The sequence below is a fragment of the Dermacentor silvarum genome, chromosome 3 (assembly GCF_013339745.2).
Source record: "Dermacentor silvarum isolate Dsil-2018 chromosome 3, BIME_Dsil_1.4, whole genome shotgun sequence".
Classification (NCBI taxonomy): Eukaryota; Metazoa; Arthropoda; class Arachnida; order Ixodida; family Ixodidae; genus Dermacentor; species Dermacentor silvarum.
The window spans coordinates 46,261,751-46,284,053 of NC_051156.1; the positions used below are offsets into that span (position 1 = coordinate 46,261,751).

At 48.3% G+C, this 22,303-nt stretch overlaps 1 protein-coding gene across 1 annotated transcript in view; it reads right to left on the reverse strand.

The window, feature by feature from the left end:
• The window catches only part of LOC119444327 (ATP-binding cassette sub-family C member 3-like), a 321,860-nt gene that overhangs the window by 110,442 nt on the left and 189,115 nt on the right, over positions 1–22,303 (reverse strand). The window contains exons 11-13 of the mRNA XM_049663273.1: positions 21,693–21,896; positions 13,354–13,500; positions 5,890–5,983 (exon numbers count right to left, since the gene is read on the reverse strand). Coding sequence (XP_049519230.1) covers positions 5,890–5,983; positions 13,354–13,500; positions 21,693–21,896 — 445 coding nt within the window. The remainder of the gene's footprint in view (positions 1–5,889; positions 5,984–13,353; positions 13,501–21,692; positions 21,897–22,303) is intronic.

Below are 22,303 nucleotides of genomic sequence, written 5' to 3' on the forward strand. Positions count from 1 at the left end.
GTTATCCATTCTACGCATTACATGGCCTGCCCAGCTCCATTTCTTTTCTCTTAATGTCCACTCGAATATCGGCTATTCCCATTTGCTCTCTGATCTACACCGCTCTCTTCCTGTCCTTTAATGTTAAGCCTAACATTTTTTGTTCCATCGCTCTTCGTGCGGTCCTTAACTTTTTCGCGAGTTTCTTTGTTAACTTCCAAGTCTCTGCCTCATACGTTAGCACCGATAGAATGCAATGATTGTACACTTTTCTTTTCAATGACAGTGGTAAACTCCCAATCAGGATTTGACAATGCCTGCCGTATGTACTCCAACCCAATTTTATTCATCTGTAAATTTGCTTCTGACGATCAGGATCCCCTGTGAGTAATTGACCTAGATAAAAATACTCCTTCACAGACTCTAGAGGCTCACTGGCGATCCCGAATACTTGTTCTCTTGCCAGGCTATTGAGATTATCTTTGTCTTCTGCATATTCATCTTCAACTCAATTCTTACACGTTCTCGATTAAGGTCCTCAATCATTTGCTGTAATTCGTCTCCATTGTTGCGGAATAGGAAAATGTCATCTGCAAGGCCAAGGTTGCTGAGGTAATAGCTGTTGATTCTCACTCCTGAGCTTCTCTAACATGCTAACATGTTTACATGCATGTAAACATAAGTACACGAGCCTTTATAAATATTGTTGCAGGAAGAAAGCAGGCCCACGAGTGTAGCAGGATGTATATTTACAAGCGAAGAAATATGGCGTTCAGGCAACGGCCAGAGACTTCGTCTTCCTCTCGTTCGCGTCACCTTCTTCTTTCCCTTCACCGTAACGTCACCCTCCCGGTGGGGTTAGCTCCGTCCCGGTGCAGGTTATGGAGCGTCGCTTAATGGGGAGACATAGGGCTTGAGCCTGGCGACGTGAACAACATCGCTGGTGACGTTGGGAGACACTGAAGGCTGACCGACTGGGGCGATCTCGTATGTCACGTCGGACAGTTGTCGTAAGATCTGGTCTGGACCAGAATAACGGGAAAGGAGTTTTTCCGACAAGCCGACTCGACGTGAAGGCGTCCAGAGAAGGACAAGGGAACCAGGTGAAAAATGGTGGTCTTGGTGCCGAAGGTCGTAGCGTCGTATTTGAGAAGCTTGCGAGACTGTGAGGCGATGACGCGCGACCTCTCGGGCCTGGGCGGCTAAGGCAATAGCATCGCGAGCGTAACCAGTGCTGGGTGATTGTACTGCGGAAGGTAGCAACGTGTCGAAGGGCAAGGTGGGGTCGCGGCCATACAAAAGGTAAAATAGGGAGAATCCGGCAGTATCGTGACGGGACGAGTTGTATGCGAAAGTGATGTACGGTAAAGCGACGTCCCAGTCGCGGTGATCGTCGGAAACGTACAGGGCCAGCATTTCGGTTAGTGTGCGGTTGAGTCGTTCGGTGAGGCCATTCGTTTGAGGGTGGTATGCGGTAGCGAGCTGGTGTTCTGTAGAACAGGAGCGGAGCAGATCATCGACGACCTTCGAGAGAAAGTAGCGGCCGCGATCCGTGAGTAACTGGCGAGGGGCGCCGTGGTGCAGGATGACGTCGTATAGTAGGAAGTCGGCGACATCTGTAGCGCAGCTGGTTGGCATCGCTCGTGTAATGGCATATCTCGTGGCATAATCTGTTGCTAGGGCAATCCATTTGTTTCCTTTCATAGAAATAGGAAAGGGGCCAAGGAGGTCGAGGCCCACACGGAAGAACGGCTCTGTAGGGAGCTTAGGCGTTCCATAAGTGTTCGAAGAACAGGATCTTGGCGTTGCTCGTCGCCAATATGGAGAAAGCCGGAGAGAGACAGAATACTGATGTCCGAGTCTGCATCGGTATCGTCCGGTTGATCCACAGGATTGCGGGACAGGCAGTCAGCGTCTTTATGCAGGCGCCCTGACTTATACGTAATAGAAAATGTATATTCTTGTAGACGCAATGCCCAACGTGCAAGTCGTCCAGTTGGGTCCTTCAAAGAGGAGAGCCAGCAGAGGGCGTGATGATCGGTTACGACGCAGAAGCTCCGACCGAAAAGGTACGGCCGAAATTTCGCGACCGCCCATACGAGCGCGAGGCATTCCCTCTCAGTGATGGAGTAATTTCGCTCGGGCGTGGAAAGAAGGCGGCTGGCGTAAGCGATGACACGGTCGTGGCCCTGTTGACGTTGAGCGAGGATAGCGCCGATGCCATAACCACTCGCGTCAGTTCGTACTTCAGTAGGTGCAGAAGGGTCAAAGTGTGACAGAATCGGGGAGGTTGTAAGCCGCTCGATCAGGGTAGAGAAGGCTTGCTCCTGCAGTGGTCCCCAAGAGAAAGAGGCATCTTTCTTAAGAAGGTCAGTGAGAGGGCGAGCGATGTCGGCAAATTGTTTCACAAATCGTCGGAAATAAGAGCATTAGCCCAGAAAACTACGGACATCGTTTGTTGAACAAGGTACAGGAAAATTGCGCACAGCGTGGACTTTCTGTGGATCAGGTTGGATTCCGGCGGCGTTCACGAGATGGCCGAGCATGGTAATTTCACGGCGACCGAAATGGCACTTGGAGGAGTTTAGCTGAAGGCCAGCCCTGCGAAACACGGAGAGTATGGTCGTGAGGCGCCTCAGGTGGCTCTCAAAGTTCGACGAAAAGACAATCACATCGTCGAGGTAACAGAGGCATGTAGACCACTTCAAGCCGCGCAGCAGAGAGTCCATCATGCGCTCGAATGTAGCTGGCGCATTGCATAATCCAAAGGGCATGACTTTAAATTGGTACAGACCGTCCGGTGTGACGAAGGCGGTTTTCTCGCGGTCCATCTCGTCGACGCTAATCTGCCAATACCCGGAGCGGGGGTCAATTGATGAAAAGTATTGGGATCCGTGAAGGCAGTCAAGAGCGTCGTCAATGCGAGGCAGGGGATAAACATCCTTCTTTGTTATCTTGTTGAGGTGACGGTAGTCAACGCAGAAGCGCCACGAGTTGTCTTTTTTCTTTACTAAGACAACCGGTGATGCCCACGGGCTACTGGAAGGTTCAATGATGTCCTTGTCCATCATCTTGTCGACCTCTTTCTGGATTATGGCCCTTTCTGTTGCGGAGACACGATATGGCCGCCTATGAATGGGGCTGGCGTCACCGGTGTTGATGCGATGCGTGACAACAGATGTCTGACCAAGTGGACGGTCGTCCAAATCAAAGATATCCCGATAAGATGACAAGAGGTGACGAAGAGCTGTTGTTTGCTCGGAAGGAAGGTCAGGGGCGATGATCTTACAAACATCGTCCGCAGGCGTCGAGCACGAAGGAATGGGTGACAAAGGTGCGTTGGTACTCAGGAAGGATTCGAATGCGAAAGAAGAAATCTCAAATTCATCCAAAGGAGTGATAAGTGCGATGGCAATGCCGAGTGGCAGCACATGCGTCGAAAATCCAAAATTGAGGATGGGCACCCGAGCGCAGTTTTCGAGGATCCGGATTAAGGTGCTCGGTAGGGCAATATTTCGTGACAAAACCACGTCAGTAAGCGGAGACACGACGTACTCGCCATCAGGTACGGGAGGACAGGGCGTCAGGAGGACATTGGTAGCCGCCTGTGGAGACAGCCGTGCAAACTCAGAAGAACATAAGCGGGGTGAAGCACAAGTTGTTGCGTCTGCGTCGGCAGGAAGCGGCAGATCCAGCTGTACAACACCTGCGGAGCAGTCAATTTGGGCAGAGTGTTTCGAAAGGAAGTCGAGGCTGAGAATTAGGTCGTGTGGACAGTGCTCGAGGACGATAAATAAAACAACGCTATAATGGCCCGCAATGGTCACACGCACACGTGCTGTGCACATTCCAAGAACAGGTGAAGTACTCCCATCGGCGACTCGCACAGTGCACGGTACGGCGGGAGTCAGAACCTTTTTGAGCCTTCGGCGGAGAGCAGCGCTCATAACTGAAAGCAGCGCTCCTGTGTCAACGAGAGATGTGACAGGAACACCATCAACTTCAATGTCCAGTAGGTTTCCACGTGTAGGCAGGGTCAACAGAGGATTTGTGGGCCGGGTCGGAGTTTCAGCTTCACCTCCGGGAGCTGCACCGCCTAGTTTCCCGAAGGGAAGCAAGCGGTTGCAGATGGGGACGAAGAGCGGTGAACGAGAGGCGAACGGGACCGACGGCCTTGCGGAGACGGGGAGCGGCTGGATCTTGGTGGAGCACTGTCGGCGTTGATGTTCCGAGGCGGCGTGTAGGGCGAGAAAGTGCGATTGTCTGGTACTTGGCGGTAGTGACTCGGAGACGACCACCGAGGAGACGACGACCAGCGATTACGGCAATGACGGGCGATGTGTCCAATACCGGAACAATTAAAACAGATGGGTCTGTCATCCGGTGTGCGCCAGTCAGCGGGGTTGCGGCGGAGTGGCGGGAAGCTTTGCGTCTGGGAGCGAGCGGCCGGAGAAATCTGGTAGGTGTTCGTATGGCGGACCGAGCAGAGAGATGGAATGCCCAAACTCGCTATTTCTTCCCGAACGACCGCTTGTATAAGCGAGATAGCGGGCACACTTTCCCGACAGTCGGAACGAATTGGAGCCGGAGCCATGGCCTCAAGCTCACGGCGAACGATACGCGTTAGATCTTCTGATCCTGCCGGCTGAACGAACCGCGGCGGGTCTGCGCACGAAGATGTCGCGGCAGTATTGGGCAGCCTGTCGAAATGTTGAGGGACGCGGCGGCCTTTCGCTTGTTCGAAGCGCCGGCACTCCTTTATAATTGCATCCACAGTGGCACAATCCTTACACATCAGGAGATTGAAGGCGTCGTCTGCAATACCTTTTAGTATATGACCAATCTTGTCCGCCTCGGTCATGGTGTTATCAGCCTTGCGGCAGAGAGCCAGCACATCCTGTACGTACACGACATAGGATTCTGTGGACGTCTGAGCGCGGCATGCAAGTTCTTTTTTTGCTGCCAACTGAAGACCGACAGGTCTGCCAAACAGATCACGCATTTTTTCTTTGCAGACATCCCAGCTTGTTAGGTCAGCTTCATGCGTATCGTACCATTGCTTCGCAGTTCCTTTCAGATAAAACATGAGGTTTGCTAGCATCATTGTTGGACCCCACCTGTTGTTGTCGCACTCTCGTTCGTACATCGCAAGCCAGTCCTCGACGTCGGTGTTGTCCGTGCCACAAAATGTCCCCGGGTCCCGCAGATGAGTGAGGATGACCGTTGGCGTGGACTGCTGAGGCGTTGTCGGTTGTGTCGGTTGATCTGCCATTGTGGCGGCAGGTAGATGACGTCCACTGCGAAGTTCCGTGATTGTACCCAGCACCTTCCACCAAAATGTTGCAGGAAGAAAGCAGGCCCACGAGTGTAGCACGATGTATATTTACAAGCGAAGAAATATGGCGTACAGGCAACGGCCAGAGACTTCGTCTTCCTCTCGTTCGCGTCACCTTCTTCTTTCCCTTCACCGTAACAATATCAGTCCCAGCATACTGCAATCACCGTGGCGCGGCTTGAATCTATGACCTCGAGCTGAGCAACGCAGTGCCACAACCACTGGGTATGCCGAATTATGAGCTAAAAAATTAGACATCTGAATTTGCCAACTTGGCTATGTCCGCTTTTTGAAATAATCCACCGGCAGATATGCAACTGCCATATAGGTGGTTCGTAATGTATTGCTTTAACTTACAGAAATATTTCGTATACCTTTTCACCCATCAAGTTTAAACTTAATGAAGTGCATCACTGCCAGCGCCATATAACGGGTGCCTCCTTAGTAAGTGCTCCAAGCGAAATGCTTCAACACGCTCTTGATGTGGGGGAGCGTCGCTATCGAGGTTCTTTATTATTCTTCGCGAACGCAACAATGGTTTTCCTTTGCAGAGAAATTCGGTGCGGCAGCAATACCTTTTTTTTGCAAGCTGTCAACGAAGAGTTCCCTTTGCTCCGCAGATTCATCAGCTGTGCAAAATGCAGCAATGCGATTCAAAGCGAGAGAAGACTGAAAGTGAAGAGGCAAAAAAAAAAAGAATGTAAGTGGCCAGCTAGCCAACACCAGCACAATGTTCATTTATAATTACCTGTTTTGAATTTATTTCTATGAAAATGTTTAGGTTTCAAGCGACTTGATCACACGCTGTGATGAAAATTTATGCAATACTCTGTTTTTTTGAATTATCATGCTTCCATAAATAATATTAGGTAGAAAAAGAAAAAAAATGTCCGTCACAGATGACGTCTAGTAGCGTCTCGTGGAATTATGTCCAGAATAACATTTGATCAAATATTGATTGTCAAATGGTATTTTCGTTTTTCGGTGTAATTCTTAACAGCATGCACTTCGATTTTCTGTTGCGCATTACAATGGATGACGGTTCCGAATTGGCTCATGAAGCCCGGCAATTTTCCTACTCGCACCTTCACATCCTATTGCCGCCGGCTGCAGAAATAACTTTATTTACTCATTTATGTTCCCTGAAGTCCCTTGAGAGCCATGCATAGGGAGGGGGCCACAGAAACTTATTACGGCAGGCTAGGAAACCCCTCAACAAAAGAAAAACCAGCGAGAAAGAAAACACACATTTTAATTTCATAGAAGTAAATACAATAGTACAAATGAAGCATTATGAGACATTTAAAATATTCATGTATAAACAGGCGCAACGAGAGGAAATGACATACCATTCTACAGGAACACAACTAACAAAACACGTGAAAGAAAATTAAATAAAAGTATTGATTTAAGTCCAGGAAATGGTAAGTACAGCATGTTAATATCAAAGTCTAGCGACATATTGAAATGCACGTGAGTGAAACAGCAAATCAAGAAAAAGATGTTATAAAACAAAAAAGCACAAAAAATCTAAAAGCAGAACTTTTTTCAAGGATATGATCGAAAAGTTTCCTTTGAAAAATAGCCCCTTGGTAGAGTAATTGGCAATATCTTCTGGCAAAGCATTCCCCTCACGAAATGTAACGTGCGACTGATTAGAAATGTCTCGCCGTATATCAATAATGAAAAAAAATTTTGGCAGAACCCATCTCACGGTGACTGTCGGCGGTCATGCGTTAGCATTGAATCAGTATACTCACACAACGTATTTCCACCGCCGAAACAACAAGTTATGTAGGAGGGGTGCACAGCCACGGGACTCTGCTCTCGCGCTTCTTTCTAGACACGCCACGCCATCTAGTGGAGCTACCGAGGAGGCCCCTCGTGGCCTCCGAGGCGTGGGATATTGACCTGCCGGTGCCTGCGAACGCTGATAGTTGTTCCCTCGCTTCCCGAACACTCAGTGGCACATACTTAGTGAGTAGTGACCCAAGTTGGCGAGGCGTTCATTGAAGAGCAACACATACCCAATGCATTCATAGCACAGCTCGCTGAAGCGTCCAGGTGAAAGGCGTTCACTGAAAAGCGGCACGCACCCAGTGCACTTGTGGCGCAGCCTGCTAATGCATCCTGCTTGCCGGCCTGGAGGAACCCTTGGGACGTGGGTCCGATTCCGCTTAGTATCGTATATATTTAGGGAATCTTTTTCGTCGGTGAAGAGGCGGCGCATTCCCCGTGGCACATATCGATGTATAGCCAAGTTGGTGTGGAAAACGGTCATTGAAGAGCGGAACACACGTACAGGCAGTAGGTGTGTGCCCATCTCAGTATATGCTCAGTCACCCAAGTTGGCGTCGGAGAAGTTCGTTGAACACCAGCATAGACTGACTGGCACAGTGCGCAGTGCTTCAAGTCGGCGTCTAAGAATTTCTTCGAACAGCGGTGCTATACCTAGTCCCGCATCTACAGTGACCCATGTCGACGTGAAAGAGCTTCGTTAAAGAGAGGCACGTATGTGCACACTGGTACACAGTCAGTGATCTAAGGTGATCCGATAGATGGTTTCGAACCCTGTTACCTCAGCACAACAGGCCGATGTGCGAACCATTCGACCATGGACTTCCCAGTGAACCAGGTAGGTGGGAAAGCGGTTAGATAGATAGATATACCCGGCAAGTGCGTGAAGTAATACAAGAATGCTGACGCGCTAAAATTTTTAAACGTGGCTATTTGTGCGAAGTGTTAAGGTCGCAAATGTTCATACTGTGTTTTAACAACGATACACTCACATACCGCGAATATGAAGACAGTATGAACTTTACCGTCTTATTCTGCACTGACGCGATCGATGGAGTTCTATAAATTAGCTGTACTTTGATGCTTATTATTTATGCATAAACTAAGGAAGAGCTGATGAGGGATTTGTAAGCGTGAAGCTTCGCTCCAGTGTTTGGACAATACAAGCAGGGTTTCATTAGTGCCAATATCCTAATGTATATTTAAGTGCTTACGCATTTCTGTGCTCACCCAACGAAAAACCGTCCGCCCGTCATGTAAGACGATCGCTTTCACGATACAGCCCGCAGCAGCGAGCGACTTCACCTTCGTGCTGCCTGTCGCTTCAACGCGAACGATGCGGCGAGAACACAGCGCTCAAAGAGCTCTCAGCACACGCCGCACTCTGCCCGTTTCGCAGATCGCTTGTAAGATACGGGCCCACGCGTCTCTCTTCGACGCTAAGTAAGCGGCTACAACACAGCCCGCCACGCTATCAGCAATCGGCGCACTGTCAGCATCGCGGATCGCCTTCAAGATGCCGTCCGCGCAGGCGTACCATACGCAGTCGCCGGTGCAGTACGCTGGGTCATGCTTCATAATGGTTTGGCGCCGATGGATACGGCACTAAAGAGCGATAACGCCTTATAATGATCGTAACGTCATCAGAGTACCTGGCGCCGCCACCTTCAGCACTTTGCTTGTATTATCAATGCACTTTACGCCGCCGTTTGCCCCAGTTTGTGTCGCCTCAGCGCTGTCTGATAATGACACCGGGATGCGTGGAAATGAGCAAGTGGCGCAATGCTTACGCATACTTAGGCAACTCCCAGAGGAGTTTTGCGTAAATTTTTTGTTAGGTAGTTTATTTCTTAGACGATCCCAATATTTTGGCAAGAAGTACCACAGACTGCAAGAAGTGCTGCAGACTGCATTTGCCACAGGTAACTGCATTTGTTACCCCTGATGGACTTCATGATTTCAACGTGAGGCCTTTCGGCCTCTGTAATACCCCCGCAACGTTCGAGCGAATGATGGACACTGTTTTGCGTGGCTTGAAATGGCAAACGTGTGTGTGTTACTTCGACAATATTGTCGTCGCAGATTTTACGACACATCTTCACCGCCCCAGGTGCGTTCTGCCATGCCTTACCAACGCTGGGCTCCACCTTAATCTCAATAAATCCTAGTTGGCGCTCCAACGTTAACCATTCTTGGCCACGTCGTGTCTAAGCACGGTGTCCAACCTGATTTCGTGCAATTGCGTGACGTTACTAACTTTCCCAGACCGACAAATCTCAAACAACTTCGCAGTTTCGTTGGCTTATGTTCGTAATTTCGACGTTTTATTCGCAACTTCGCGTCTATAATACACCCTCTAACACAGCTTCTGGGTAGCTCCGGCGACCTGTCATCATGGTCTCCATCCTGCGACGAGGCGTTCGCTACTTTACGACGTCTTCTCGCTTCGCCTCCTATTCTGCGTCACTTCGATCCTGCAGCTTCGACGTAGGTACACACATACGCCAGCGGAATAGGTCTCGGCGCCGTCCTAGCACAACGAAAACCTGGGCATCCTGAATACGTTGTTGCTTATGCCTCCAGTTGAACTCTGCTCACCAAAGGAGAGACCAAGCTCTACTGTAACTGAAAAAAAGATTCTTAGCCATCGCATGGAACCTTAGGCAAGTTCCGCCCTTACCTGTAAGGCCGCCCGTTTGACGTCGTCACAGATTATCACGCCCTTGGCTGGCTATCAAATTGGAAAGAGCCATGCGTCCGCCTTGCCCGATGGGCCCTTCGACTTCAAGAGTTCGACATCAACATCGCCTACCGCTCTGGCCGCAAGCGCTCGGATGCAGATGCTCTGTCACGGTCTCCTCTGCCTGCCGACCTTAGTTGCCTGTCAACACTAACACCCGTCGTCTCGCCTCTCACCATTGACAGAATTGCTTCAGAGCAGCGCCACGACCCCTGGATAGCGGCCCTCATCGACCTACTTTCCGAAACGCCCACGCTACCAGCCTCTCGCGCACTCCGCCACCAAGCTGTTCACTTCACCATTCGCGACCACCTTCTGCACCGACGCAACTACGCATCTGACGGCCGCAAATGGCTACTCGTCATACCGCGCAGCCTGCGGTCCACATTCTGCGCATACCTTCACGTTGACCCGCAGTGCGCCCACGCTGTGGAGTCTTAAAACATATGAACGACTTCGTCAGCGCTACTACTGGCGATGAATGTTTACATACTTCCGCAAATTCGTTCGCTCATGTACGGACTGCCAACGTCAGAAATCTGTGCTTTGCCGTTCAGCTTGAGGTTTGCAGCCCCTTCCCTGTCCCGCCCGACCATTTGATCGAGTCGGAATTGATCTCTATGGTTCGCTTCCTATGACATCTGCCGGTAACTGCTGGATCATCGCCACCGTCGATCATCTTACGCGATATGCGGAAACTGCGGCACCACGTGCCGCGACGGCACGCGAGGTCGCCTCCTTCCCTTCCTGCTCCACTGTTTCATCCTCCATCACGGCCCACCTACTGAACTTCTCAGCGACACAGGGCGCGTCTTTTTGTATGAGGTTGTCGAAGCTCTTATGGCTCAGTGCTATGTTATTCATAGGACAACCACCACCTACCACCCCCAGACCAATGTACTCACCGAACGTTTCAACGGGACCCTGGGTGACATGCTGGCCATGTACGTCGCACCTGACCACACAGATTGGGACCTTATCCTACCATTTGTTACATTCGCCTACGACACTGCAACGCAGATTACCACTGGCTCCCTACTTTTTGCTTTTCGGCCGTCACCCATCCCACACCGTGGACACCCTGCTACCCTACCAGCCTGAGTGTGTGCCCGTTTCGACTGCAGCACGCCATGCCGAGGAGTGTCGCAAGTTAGCGCGCCACTTCACCACCGCTGAGCAACAGCGCCACAAAAGGCTGCATGACGCTCACTGTGTGCAACCTGTCTTTTCTCCCAGCGACCTCGTCTGGCTCTCAGTACCTGCGAATGCTCCTGGGCGCCTCTCTTTAAAACTTCTTCCCCGCTTCGATGGACCTTATGGTATTATCCAGCGCACGCCTACGGTGAATTACCTAATCGAACCACCGACACCCCCTTCTGACCTCCGTCGTCGTGGACGTGACATTGTTCACGTCAATCGCCTTAAGCATTACCGTAAGCCGCTCGTGGTGGCTACTGCTTGAGTCGCCAGGATGGCTGCTTTTTCTCCCGGGGGCGATTGTGATGAAGAACACGTACACCATGCACTGAAGGTAATGTACACCACCAACAGCAGCAGCATCGTGATCGCTTCACGAAAAACGACGCCGAAGTTACGGTTGAGAGCGCTGCCCGATGTAACTGTTTTAGCCGCCCGTTCCGTGCCTCTATATCCCAGGGATCTACATCTAAGCCTGTTCGGGCGAATAAACCTCATTTCAGCTTCAAAATTAAACCTCTCTGTCACGTAAGACAACGGATAGCTCATACCCCCCTAAGCAATGGCTCATACCCCCGTAAAAGCGGCCTCCCGATTACGACGACAGAAGAGAACTCTGGAATGATGAGCGGCAACGGCGCCAGCTGTGGCAGAGGGCGCAGATGATGAACGTGGCAGCAGTGACACGAGCGCGTGCCGAGCACGAGGGCAACCCAAGGGGCGCCAACGAGCCAGCTGCGGAAGAAGACGAAGATGTTCGAGTCAATGCTGATGATGATACCGCGTACAAAAAGCTTTCTAAAAAATTCCTCCAAATACACGTCAGTGATATCGGACGGTGATTTTAGGACTAGTGGTATCGCCGGATTTTATGAGAATGTCATGCGCATTATCCAGTCGTCGGGACATGAAGAACGTCTGCGCAAAGTAATTAGGGGCACAGTCGTTCTCTTATCGTGCACACCTAGAGATTGCGTAAGTACTAAAGTGTGAGCGACCTTTCATAATTAGGCGTAAGGAATATGACTAACGAATATACCAATGTATTTTTCTTCCCTTCTAAATTTTACCTAAATGTTTGTTTTTACAGCAAAGCTGTTAAGGGCTCAGTCTTCGATGATCGTGTCCGCGTGTAGAAAAAAAAAACTCTCATTGGCCGTATGCTGAATGTGCGAGTGAAAGCGCTCGAGGAACGCGCACTTTCACAGGGAGTAAACGCACATCGGAGAATAAACGCGACCTCTTCCGTCGCACAAAAGGCCGTGGGAGGACGGGAGGGGAGGAGACGTTTAGCTGCGGCACCAAATGCGTATTTTGCGACCGGGCGCAAGGGGAACTGGCGACTCAATCACAGTCTGACAAGATTTAACATAAAAGGCATGGGCTGCCGGTGTTTTGTTTGATGACGTTTGTTTATGGGCTGTCGTTCTCAAAATTCTGGAGAGCTCTATAAACTTGGATATGTAGCAGCACCATCCACGCGCGGGACTGTTGTCCACGGCTGCGGCGTTTTGCCCGCGTTCTCAACGAACACGAGCGGCTTTGGTGACGTGTTTGTGAAGAACGTGCCAACCTTTGCTTACACCCTATGGCTGTGTACCCTAGCGACCATAAGGCGTACGGTAGTACGTACGGCGTCCCTGTGGTTACTAAATAAATGAAAACCACCGGATCATATATATTTCGCACTCTTCAATAGTTCAAATAACCAACTATACCAACGCATCTTAATAGTCATAATTGGAAATAAATAATTCCCACCATAGTACAGCTTCGCTGGTCTTCCAATCTCCACCCCAGTGGAAGGGCTGACAGTTTTTATATGTAGGCTATCATAATAGTTGTATATTGAGGCACATTTTTGCGTCTTAACTAGGTATCAATGTCTGTGTTTGAAGAAAATAACGTATTTATAATGAATAGATCTCTTCCGTTGCAGTAGTAAACTAATCCGTATTAAATCATGATCACTAAATCAGTACGCAGGAAATCATGAGCATCGATAATTGTTATGCCAATTAATCGTGTATGTACATTATGTACCCAATATGTATGCATTTTATTTTTTTATTGTGATGCCCCCCTTACCCAATGCCGTTCACGAGGCCTGTAAGGACATTAGAAATAAATAAATAAATAAATAAATAAATAAATAAATAAATAAATAAATAAATAAATAATAATAATGAATGAATGAATGAATGAATGAATGATGAATGAATCCCATTTACACTTCTGTTTCTTCTTTAATGTTTAAAGTTTATCTCATAATCTCGCAAGAAAAAAATGCAATTCACATACTTACCCTACTGATGCCCCTAAAGAACTCAGCGGCATTGTTCGTTGTCAAATCCGTGATGTACAACAAGGATACACAGGAGAACGAGAGCGCTGGGTTGAGAACAAGTTCAGGCTCAAAGATAGACATTGTTGAAAAAAGGATTATCATCAGCTGAAAGAGAAAGAACAGATTAAATATATTTGGAGGTCCCACGCACTGTGGGAATCAATGTTACGCGAATAATTTTGCAGGTGCCTGGCTATGCAGCATTGCTACCAAGTACCGTAACCAAGTAGACCAACATGCTTGTTTAGATCGAGTAGTTGTGTGTGTGTGACGCGAACATGAGCGTGTGTGACGACTGCCACACGGCAACGACGTTGAAGACGATCGCGTGGCAGCAACGGCACGATTTCTACTGCAGCGGTTCGACGCGAATTTACCCACGCCGATTGTTGAGTTCTACAGTGGTATTCAACGGCCGTTAGCGAGACAAACACAGGTTGTGACGTTATCTGCGACTATGTGTTACATAATCGTACGTAACAGTGTTTATGTCATGTGGCCTAAGTTTACACTGTGATGGTATTTGCACTCCGGCCAAAAAAATCTTAATTCATCTTAACCGTGACCCCATCATGAAGTCGGTACAACATCGCACCTTTCTACATTGCGTTAACTGCTACGGCGAAAGCACTGGGGAATCTGGGCCGATCCGGTAGATTGTGCCCTCTAACACAGCTCAAAGTGCGAGCTGTCACGAGGAAAGATTAAAAGAAAGGGGCAAGGGACGCACGCGCCCAATGTTTCAAAGAGCTGGCTGGTGTTGGAACAAGAGAAGTACGAGTGTGATTGTGGCCTAATGCTTTAAGCACCGGGCTGCTGTGCTAGATGGCAGTGGTTTGATTCCACCATCGGTCACTCGTTACTTTCTTTTAACAGCGGAGCTGTTTGAAGTAGAGGTTGATCCCTACAAAGCGATGGTGTTCGCCGTTTCGAGCGAAGTGGAGAGAGTGTGAAATGAGGAGAGAAGATGCAGACACGGAAAGGAAGAGAGACATACAGAGAGAGATAGAAATAAAGAAAACAAAAGAAACTTTCCTGGCGAGGCCGGATTCGAGCCCGGATACCCACGGTCCTGACGGCGAGCGTCACAACCACTAGGCTATACAGACCCACGCTTGCAGAACATGCATTTATGGGAACCATAAATGCAGAACCTATGGGCGTAAGAATAAGAAAATGAGAGAGAGAGAGCAATAATGAGAGAGTGGCAGGATTTCAACCCGAGTACTCACGGTCCGAAGGCGAGCGTCATACCCACTACGCTATACAGCCAAGCTTGCAGAGCTCCGATATTTTATCAGATTTCACAAGCGTAGAACTGGCTTAAATTTATTTTATAAAATTGAGGCGAGACAGTAGCCTACCTACGTACCACAATGTGCTTAGAATGATTTGCATTATTCACTTTTATGTAGAGTGTTAGAGCTTTTATTTCTATTCGGAACATTGAGAAACATATACTTTCACAAGCACTACAGGCTCACATAGGCTGGACAAGCATAACCACAATTTGTTCACGTAGAATGGGAAAAGAGGAAGAGGCGGCGCAATTAAACTTAACAGATGTACAAAAAATGAATGATGAGCTTAACATAACCGAGAAAATACTAACGGTTCTAGTCTAATTACATCTTCTATCAGTGCGCAGGCCATTTTGAAAGCCTCACTGGAATAGGACGAAATTTATGTAAAGCGCGGCAATTTTCTTAAATACTAAAAGAACGTGTTGTGGAGAGGTTAGCACTGTATTAATTAGTAGAAAGTGTCCCACGACAATGTGTGGCAGGAAAAGGCCCACGAGGCCACCAAGCATACACGCTCATTCTTGCAACAACATAACTTTCACTTGGTTTATTCATTCGACGTATGATCGATATTGACACAAAGACTAAAGGCAAGCCATTGCCTGAGAAAAAATAGTAGAGGCTAGAATTTGCATAAAATACGGTGAATCCTTCGGAAGGTGCGTTTCTCAAGTTACGATTGAATGCTTCAATTGAACAAGACTCTCAACCTGCAATAATTGCATGTTGGAACCAGAAACGAATTCAATTTTATATTAAAAACATAGCAAGCCCGGTAGTCGTGAAGCTTGAAGAAGCATTGGTGAAGTGTAAGAACAGCGAGATATCAAGTTTATGTAATTGAAGAGCGTCAAATAGGTTTTTCTGGAGACAGAACGTACTGTTGGTAAATGAGTACTCCACGGACATTCCTTAGAATTTGAAGCACTAGAGCTCCGTACATACACATAGGTAAAAAAAAAGCTGTTGTGTGTTTGAGTTTCCTAGCCGAATCAGAGGAGTCTCGAGGACCAACCAAACTAAGATAATGCCGCAGAACACCTTCTAGTATATAAATATGGGTTTTATATTAGCAGTTTTAAAAAGAAGTCGCAAGCGGTTAGAGTGTGCGTCCGTACATATGTATGTGAGTTCCTCTACGTGTTGATACTTGCTTTGCAAGTTTCCTTCCCAGTTGAGAAACAATATTTGAACTGGTTAACTATAAGACGGTGCACGTTTCAGAATCACCTACGATGGAGTAATGACTGCGCCTGGAAAATAGGTCCTGTGAACCACAGGCCTGGAGCGAAAATGGCGGAGGGACTATGGCATACCATAAACGATCATTAGAGGGAGAGGATCATGACAGTCTGCGGAAGTAACAGCTTTGCTAGTATCGGGTTGTGATAATGCAATATCAAAAAAGTGTGGAACTTTATCTTCTCTTCTCTTTCGCGTTTTATTTCCTCGCTGCCATTCTTGCACATTAACTCCAGGGTGAACATGACTATAACTTTACATCACAGTGACCACCAGCAGTTCACGGAACTCGTCCGAAGTACAGAAGCATTTCTTCGACGTCTCTAGCTACCTAGTTGACCAGAGGCTATAAGAAGAGCCTATAACTGAAACCCCCATAGGAACATCACTCCATATAATTCTCCAATGCCCTAGATGGGGTTGTTATTCCCGAAACAATCGTGTTCTTAGATGTTCGCTGTCGCGCTGAGCGCTTCATATGCTATTCTCTACATCCCTCCTCACTTTTTACCTAAATTAGTGTAAGTCCTACTTGACATTGATACTTCGTTTATATTTCTATTCGCGGCCCTTAAAGGGACACTAAAGAGAAACGCTACATAAATTTAGAATTATAAAATATTATTCCAATACTATTTTTGGCAATATCATGGTACAAGTTTCTATTGACCCTTTCGCGGTGATCCCGTGGCCGCTGCCATGTTTATACGTGGTGACGCGTCCATTGCTTGCCTCAACCGCCTCCGTTGCCTCCGTGCTTACAATAGATGTGTATGACGCCGGTGCGGCTTAGCAAACCTCTGTTTAGGGAGATATTGTAGACGGTGACTGGGTGGACGACATGAAGCTTTGGACACAGCTTCAGAGAACATGGAAAAGCGCTTTCGGATCTAATTAACCTATGTCCAAGCGGCACGACAAGCGTATATATGGTGCTTGTTCTAAAATCGAGGCTAAATACGTATTCCAAGCTATCCAAATTTTCCGCTCATGAATTGAATCAGGATTAGTGTGTTTTCCTCTTCGTTTTTTTTTATTTGGCAAATATTTTGAAGCAGCGGCTTGTCTTGTTTCTGACTCAGTAATGGTACTCGGTGCGGTCACTATCTGATAATTTTCTTCCTAATCGCTCGCGGGTGTGATTAGTTCCGTTAGATTTGTTCTTGCTGTGAGCAAGGCTTGAAACTTAGCTGTTCTGTACATTGTAATACCTTGTATCAAAGTCGTATTATCGCTAGTAACTCGCTCACTCTTGTGGACCGTCACAAAACATTAAGTTTCGACCATTCGTGCGCTATCGGAGTAGTACCGTCATTTATTGTGTGTATATAGTGCGCATATATTCTAGTGTGCCTCCATTCACTTATTCTTGACACGTTGGCAAAAGAATGGGCGTACGTTTCCGTGTCAATTGGCATAGCTGTGTGTAGATACTGTCCGCGAAACCTACTATGACAGGAAGCGGCGCTACTCCCTTTATCATTGTATAACGAGCTCACTTTTGCCGACGTATACCGGGGCTGAAGCCCTTCCTCTTGTTGCGCGGATCTACGGCAACCTGCCAATAGCCCCACCGCAGGTCGATGGACGAAAAATAACTCGCTCCGTGGAGGCAATCGAGGGCATCATCTATTCGTGGCAACGGATATACGTCCTTCTTAGTGATCTTGTTCAGGTGTCTGTAATCGACACAGAAACGCCAGGTGCCTTCTTTTTTCTTGACAAGCACAACTGGGGATGCCCATGGGCTAGACGAAGGTTCTATAATGTCTTTTGCAGCCATCTTGTCGACTTCTGTTTGTATAATCGCCCGTTCAGCAGCAGAAACACGATAAGGACGGCGATGAATAGGGTTTGCGTCGCCTGTGTCGATTCGGTACATGACAGCCGTTGTCTGGCCAAGTGGGCGGTTGTCGAAGTCAAAAACGTCCCGGTACGACGCTAACACACGGCAGAGCTCATCAGCCTGCGCAGGTGAAAGGTCCGCGGCTATCATTTTGTTGAATTCACTGGTAGGCAAGCTGGTGGATCCTGCTGAACACGTCGGACTCAAAGTCGCCTCAGATGTTAGCGTGGATATTTGACAGTCACTGAGGGATGCCAACGTTGCGAGCGCAATTCCGGATGGTAGAACACGGGCGGATAAGCCGAAGTTCAGCACAGGCAGATAAGCTTCGTTGTTGACAATTTCGACAACCGTGTGGGGTAGCGTCACATTGTGTGCCAAGACAACTTCAGTAATAGGGGATGCAACGTAATCCCCGTCAGCGACAGCAGGAGAGGGCGTCAAAAGAACATAAGTAGTGGATTGGGGCGGTAATCGCACGTACTCTGACGAACACAGTTGCGTAGGTTTAGCAGGAAGAGTCTCTGGGACAGAAGGGAGTTCAAGTTGCAGGACACCGGTGCCGCAGTCGACAAGGGCTGAATGTGTCGACAAAAAGTCAATGCCCAAGATCACGTCGTATGGGCACTGCTCAAGCACAAGAAATTGAGCGCTCGTTGTATGGCCAGATATAGTAACGCGGGCAGTACACGTTCCAACAACAGTAGGTGTGCTTCCATCGGCAACTCTCACTGTACGTAGCACGGCGGGTGTCAGGACTTCCTTCAGCTTCTCACGAAGACTAGAGCTCATCACCGAGATCTGTGCACCAGTGTCGATAAGGTGCCTCCACTCAGCGGGATTGCGGTATCGCGAGTAAAAGGGCTGGTTCCGCGGCGTGACTGGTGGAACTGGTGGTGTGACTTGTGCGACTGGTGGCACGCGAACAGCGCACACAGAGGAGAGTCCCAAATTCGCGACCTCCTGTCGAACCACGGCTTGAATCAATGAAACCATAGGCTGGGTGGTAGTCGAGACATCGGACACGAGAGGGGCTGGTGACATTGCTTCTAGTTCCCGTCGAACGATCCGTGTCAAAGTGTTCGAAACCGGCGATTGTGACGTAGGTAGTGGTTCCTCACATGATGACGATGCGGCAGTATTGGGGAGCCTGGTGAATTGCTGCGCGATACGGCGGGATTTAGCTTGTTCGAATCGCCGACACTCTGTCACAATAGCATCCACGGTGGCGCAGTTCCTGAATACTAAGAGGTTGAATGCGTCATCGGCAATTCCTTTGAGTATGTGTCCGATCTTGTCCGCTTCGGACATGTTACCGTCAACTTTACGGCAAAGCGCTAGAATATCCTGAATATACGAAATGTATGATTCAGTAGATGACTGCGCACGGGAGCCAAGTTCTTTTTTAGCGGCTAGTTGACGACCCAAGGGCTTGCCGAACAAGTCATTCAGTTTTTCTTTGCAAACGTCCCAGCTGGTCAAATCGTGTTCGTGCGTCTCGTACCAGACGCGCGCGGTTCCTTTCAGGTAAAATATCACATTCGCCAGCATAAGCGTATCGTCCCATCTGTTCTGTTTGCTGACACGCTCATACCATGCAATCCAGTCCTCGACGTCCACGTTATCTGTGCCAGAGAAGGTGCCCGGATCTTGCGGAAGCGATAAGATGACAGATGGCGGGGACCGTTGCTGCACGGTAGGTTCCGGCGCGGTGCGTGCTTCAGTGGCCATCACCGAGGGAAAAACGCGGCGACCACTTCGGAGTTCCGTGCTTGGGTGATGGGGATGAACTGGCAGCGTACCCAGCACCTCCACCAGAAAATGTTGCGCGAAAACGTATATTTACAAATATTTACAAAACAGGCGAGTAGTACAGGCGTAGCAGCAACCAGCCAAGATGGCGAGGAGCAACCTCTACTTCCTCTTCTTCAGTGCCGGTCTAATGCTGACCTCTGCTTCGGTGCCGGTCTTCTTCTTCTGTCTCGCGTCACTCTGAAGGTTAACGATGCAACGCAGGCCTTGAGCAAATTTCTGTATCCTCGAGGAAAGCCGTACATCTCGAAGTACCGGAAACACGTACGGACCGTTGCAGTAGCGGTCCGCGAACTTGGTCATACATGTTCATTACATTCTTTATTATGCCAGTCACTATTTTTTCAGCCAACTACTGCACACGTGACTTCCATCCAGCATGATTGGAGCACAGTGCGTTAGCGAAAAGTGTTGCATTACCGACAGCTGATCGCACAGAATCAAGGTACTCGTAGAAGTGGCAATGGCTTCGTATTCGTGAGCGGTCGCTGAGGCGACGTACGGCGCGCCGCCGAAAGCGCCTTCTCGTTTCTGTAGAACAAACTGCTCCACGAAAAGGGTCAATACTACAAGAAAACATTCGGGCCAATCTATCGTTTAATGCACGATAAACGATCTCGGAACTTCAAGTTCAATCTTCGGTTCCCTCAGAATAGAGTGTATTCCGTCTTTACAAATAGCAAATCCACTAGGCGCGAACAGAGGATGATAACATTCGTGACGTCACGATGATCTCGTGCATGAACACCAAGCTGTCCTCGCCACCTGTATTTTGTTTTCGTTGCAGCTCTGACTTACCAAGCCTCTTATCATGGCAAAAACGGCTTTTCTGATATTGCAGAAGAGTAATTTACTAATACAGCCGAACCTATCTGTCCGCTTTAGGGTCCCTTTAAGCCCATAATTGTTAGGTCACTCAGGTTTCTCCTCAGCATCTCTCGATTTTTCTTTGTTAGCTGTCGCGTTTGGGCCATATGGTTATGTGTTTACAGCTATGTGGACTAAACTGTATCTTAACTTCAACGAAAAAAGGCCACTAGCGACCTTCTTTACTAGAGTGGCAGTACACAAGCTCATCAACAAAGCAGAAGATATAGACGAGCAGGAGAAAGAAGATTTCTTAATAATTATTATCATACCATGTGAATGAAGCAGCGCACTGACCTGGACAAAGCGGAGAGACAAGAATACACGACACTCGCCGTACTCGCGGCTAATTTATTCAGACCAGACTTATTTTATTGCAGCGTAAAGACAACAGCGTAACTCTAAATGATATTGTACACTGTCTAAAGATCAGACCAGCATTTATGACTGTGCTACAGTCCCGGAAGAAGCGGCTTTTAAAGATATTCATGCCGTACTAGCACATGTGGACACGCAGTGTCTAGCACACGATGCGCGGCGCAATCCACACTGTCCATGGTTCAGCCAGTGCCCACCAGCCAGCGACATTACTTGATCTCGCGACCAATAGCGATTGGCGCAATTCGCGTTGAGGGGAGCGATTATGTTGTTTTTAGTCAGAATGCGTGCGGTAAGTAAACCGTTGCAACGTTTATAGTTTAGACATCAAGCGGTGATGTGTACTCGAGACTAAAGGTAGCGCAGGACACCCACGATTGAGGTACACGCTCAGTTCGCAGAATGCTCGTCGACATTCCCAGGCACTTTAGTTACCACGCATTCCAGTGGATAAGTTTTTTTTCAGGGCGACTTCTAGTGTTAGACATTACTATCAAGGAGGGTAATTAAACTCAGATACATTTTCGGTGACACGACGGAGCTGCCACCTTAAGTGTTCGATGGTTTACAAATAAGGAAGAAACAAAATTTCGTTTCAACTGAAAGTGGCACATAAGCGCACGCTTGCGGTCGAACGTCGACTTCATTCATGCCGACAAAACGCTGATAAAACTAGACAGAGTACCACTAAGTGAAACAAAACGTACATGACTGTGAAGAGAACATCATTTTAGGGCATGCGGCCGCAGTCCCATCGACGAACAGCAGGGTTGCATTTAAATTCTCAACCTTCAATCCCGTCCGCCAAACATTACTACTGTAAGTAGGTCATCCACTGTCGCACATACCACAGAACTGCAGGAACTGTACAGAGAGTCCAGAATGCCGTCCAGCGTGTTGGCAATCAGAAGCCACTTCAGTTCCTCTTCTCTCGAACGAAGCACATTTTGCTGAAGAGCGTCCTCCCAGGCATACATTTTCACGACGCGAATGGTTTGCAGGAGATCGGTTATATACTTTAACCTCTCGTCTCGAGCTCTAATTTCTTTTCCCTGCACAAATACGACAGAGAAAAAGTACGACGCGCAGATCATCAAAGGCAACGCCCATTTTCGTACCAGAAAGGTAAGACGAAGAAATAAAAGGCAGCAAAAAGAAACAAAACTGCCATGTGTCACACTAATGACCTCATTTAGCCTATCACTTCAAGTGCTGTGCTCCCAGCGCGCGCAGCCTAGTCGAGCTTCCCAAAGGTAGCGGCCCATTTATCTCTATCGAATACATAGATTATGTTTGTGCAATTATAGCGAGATTATGTTCACTAAGGAAGGAAGGAGCGGCCTAGTGGTCGGCTACAAATATCCATTTAAAAGCCAGGCTTCCAATCATTTTTTTTGTTAATTCTCAGTCGTCTAACGCCTTTTTTTCGTGTGTGTGTGGGCGTGTGTGTGTGCGTGTA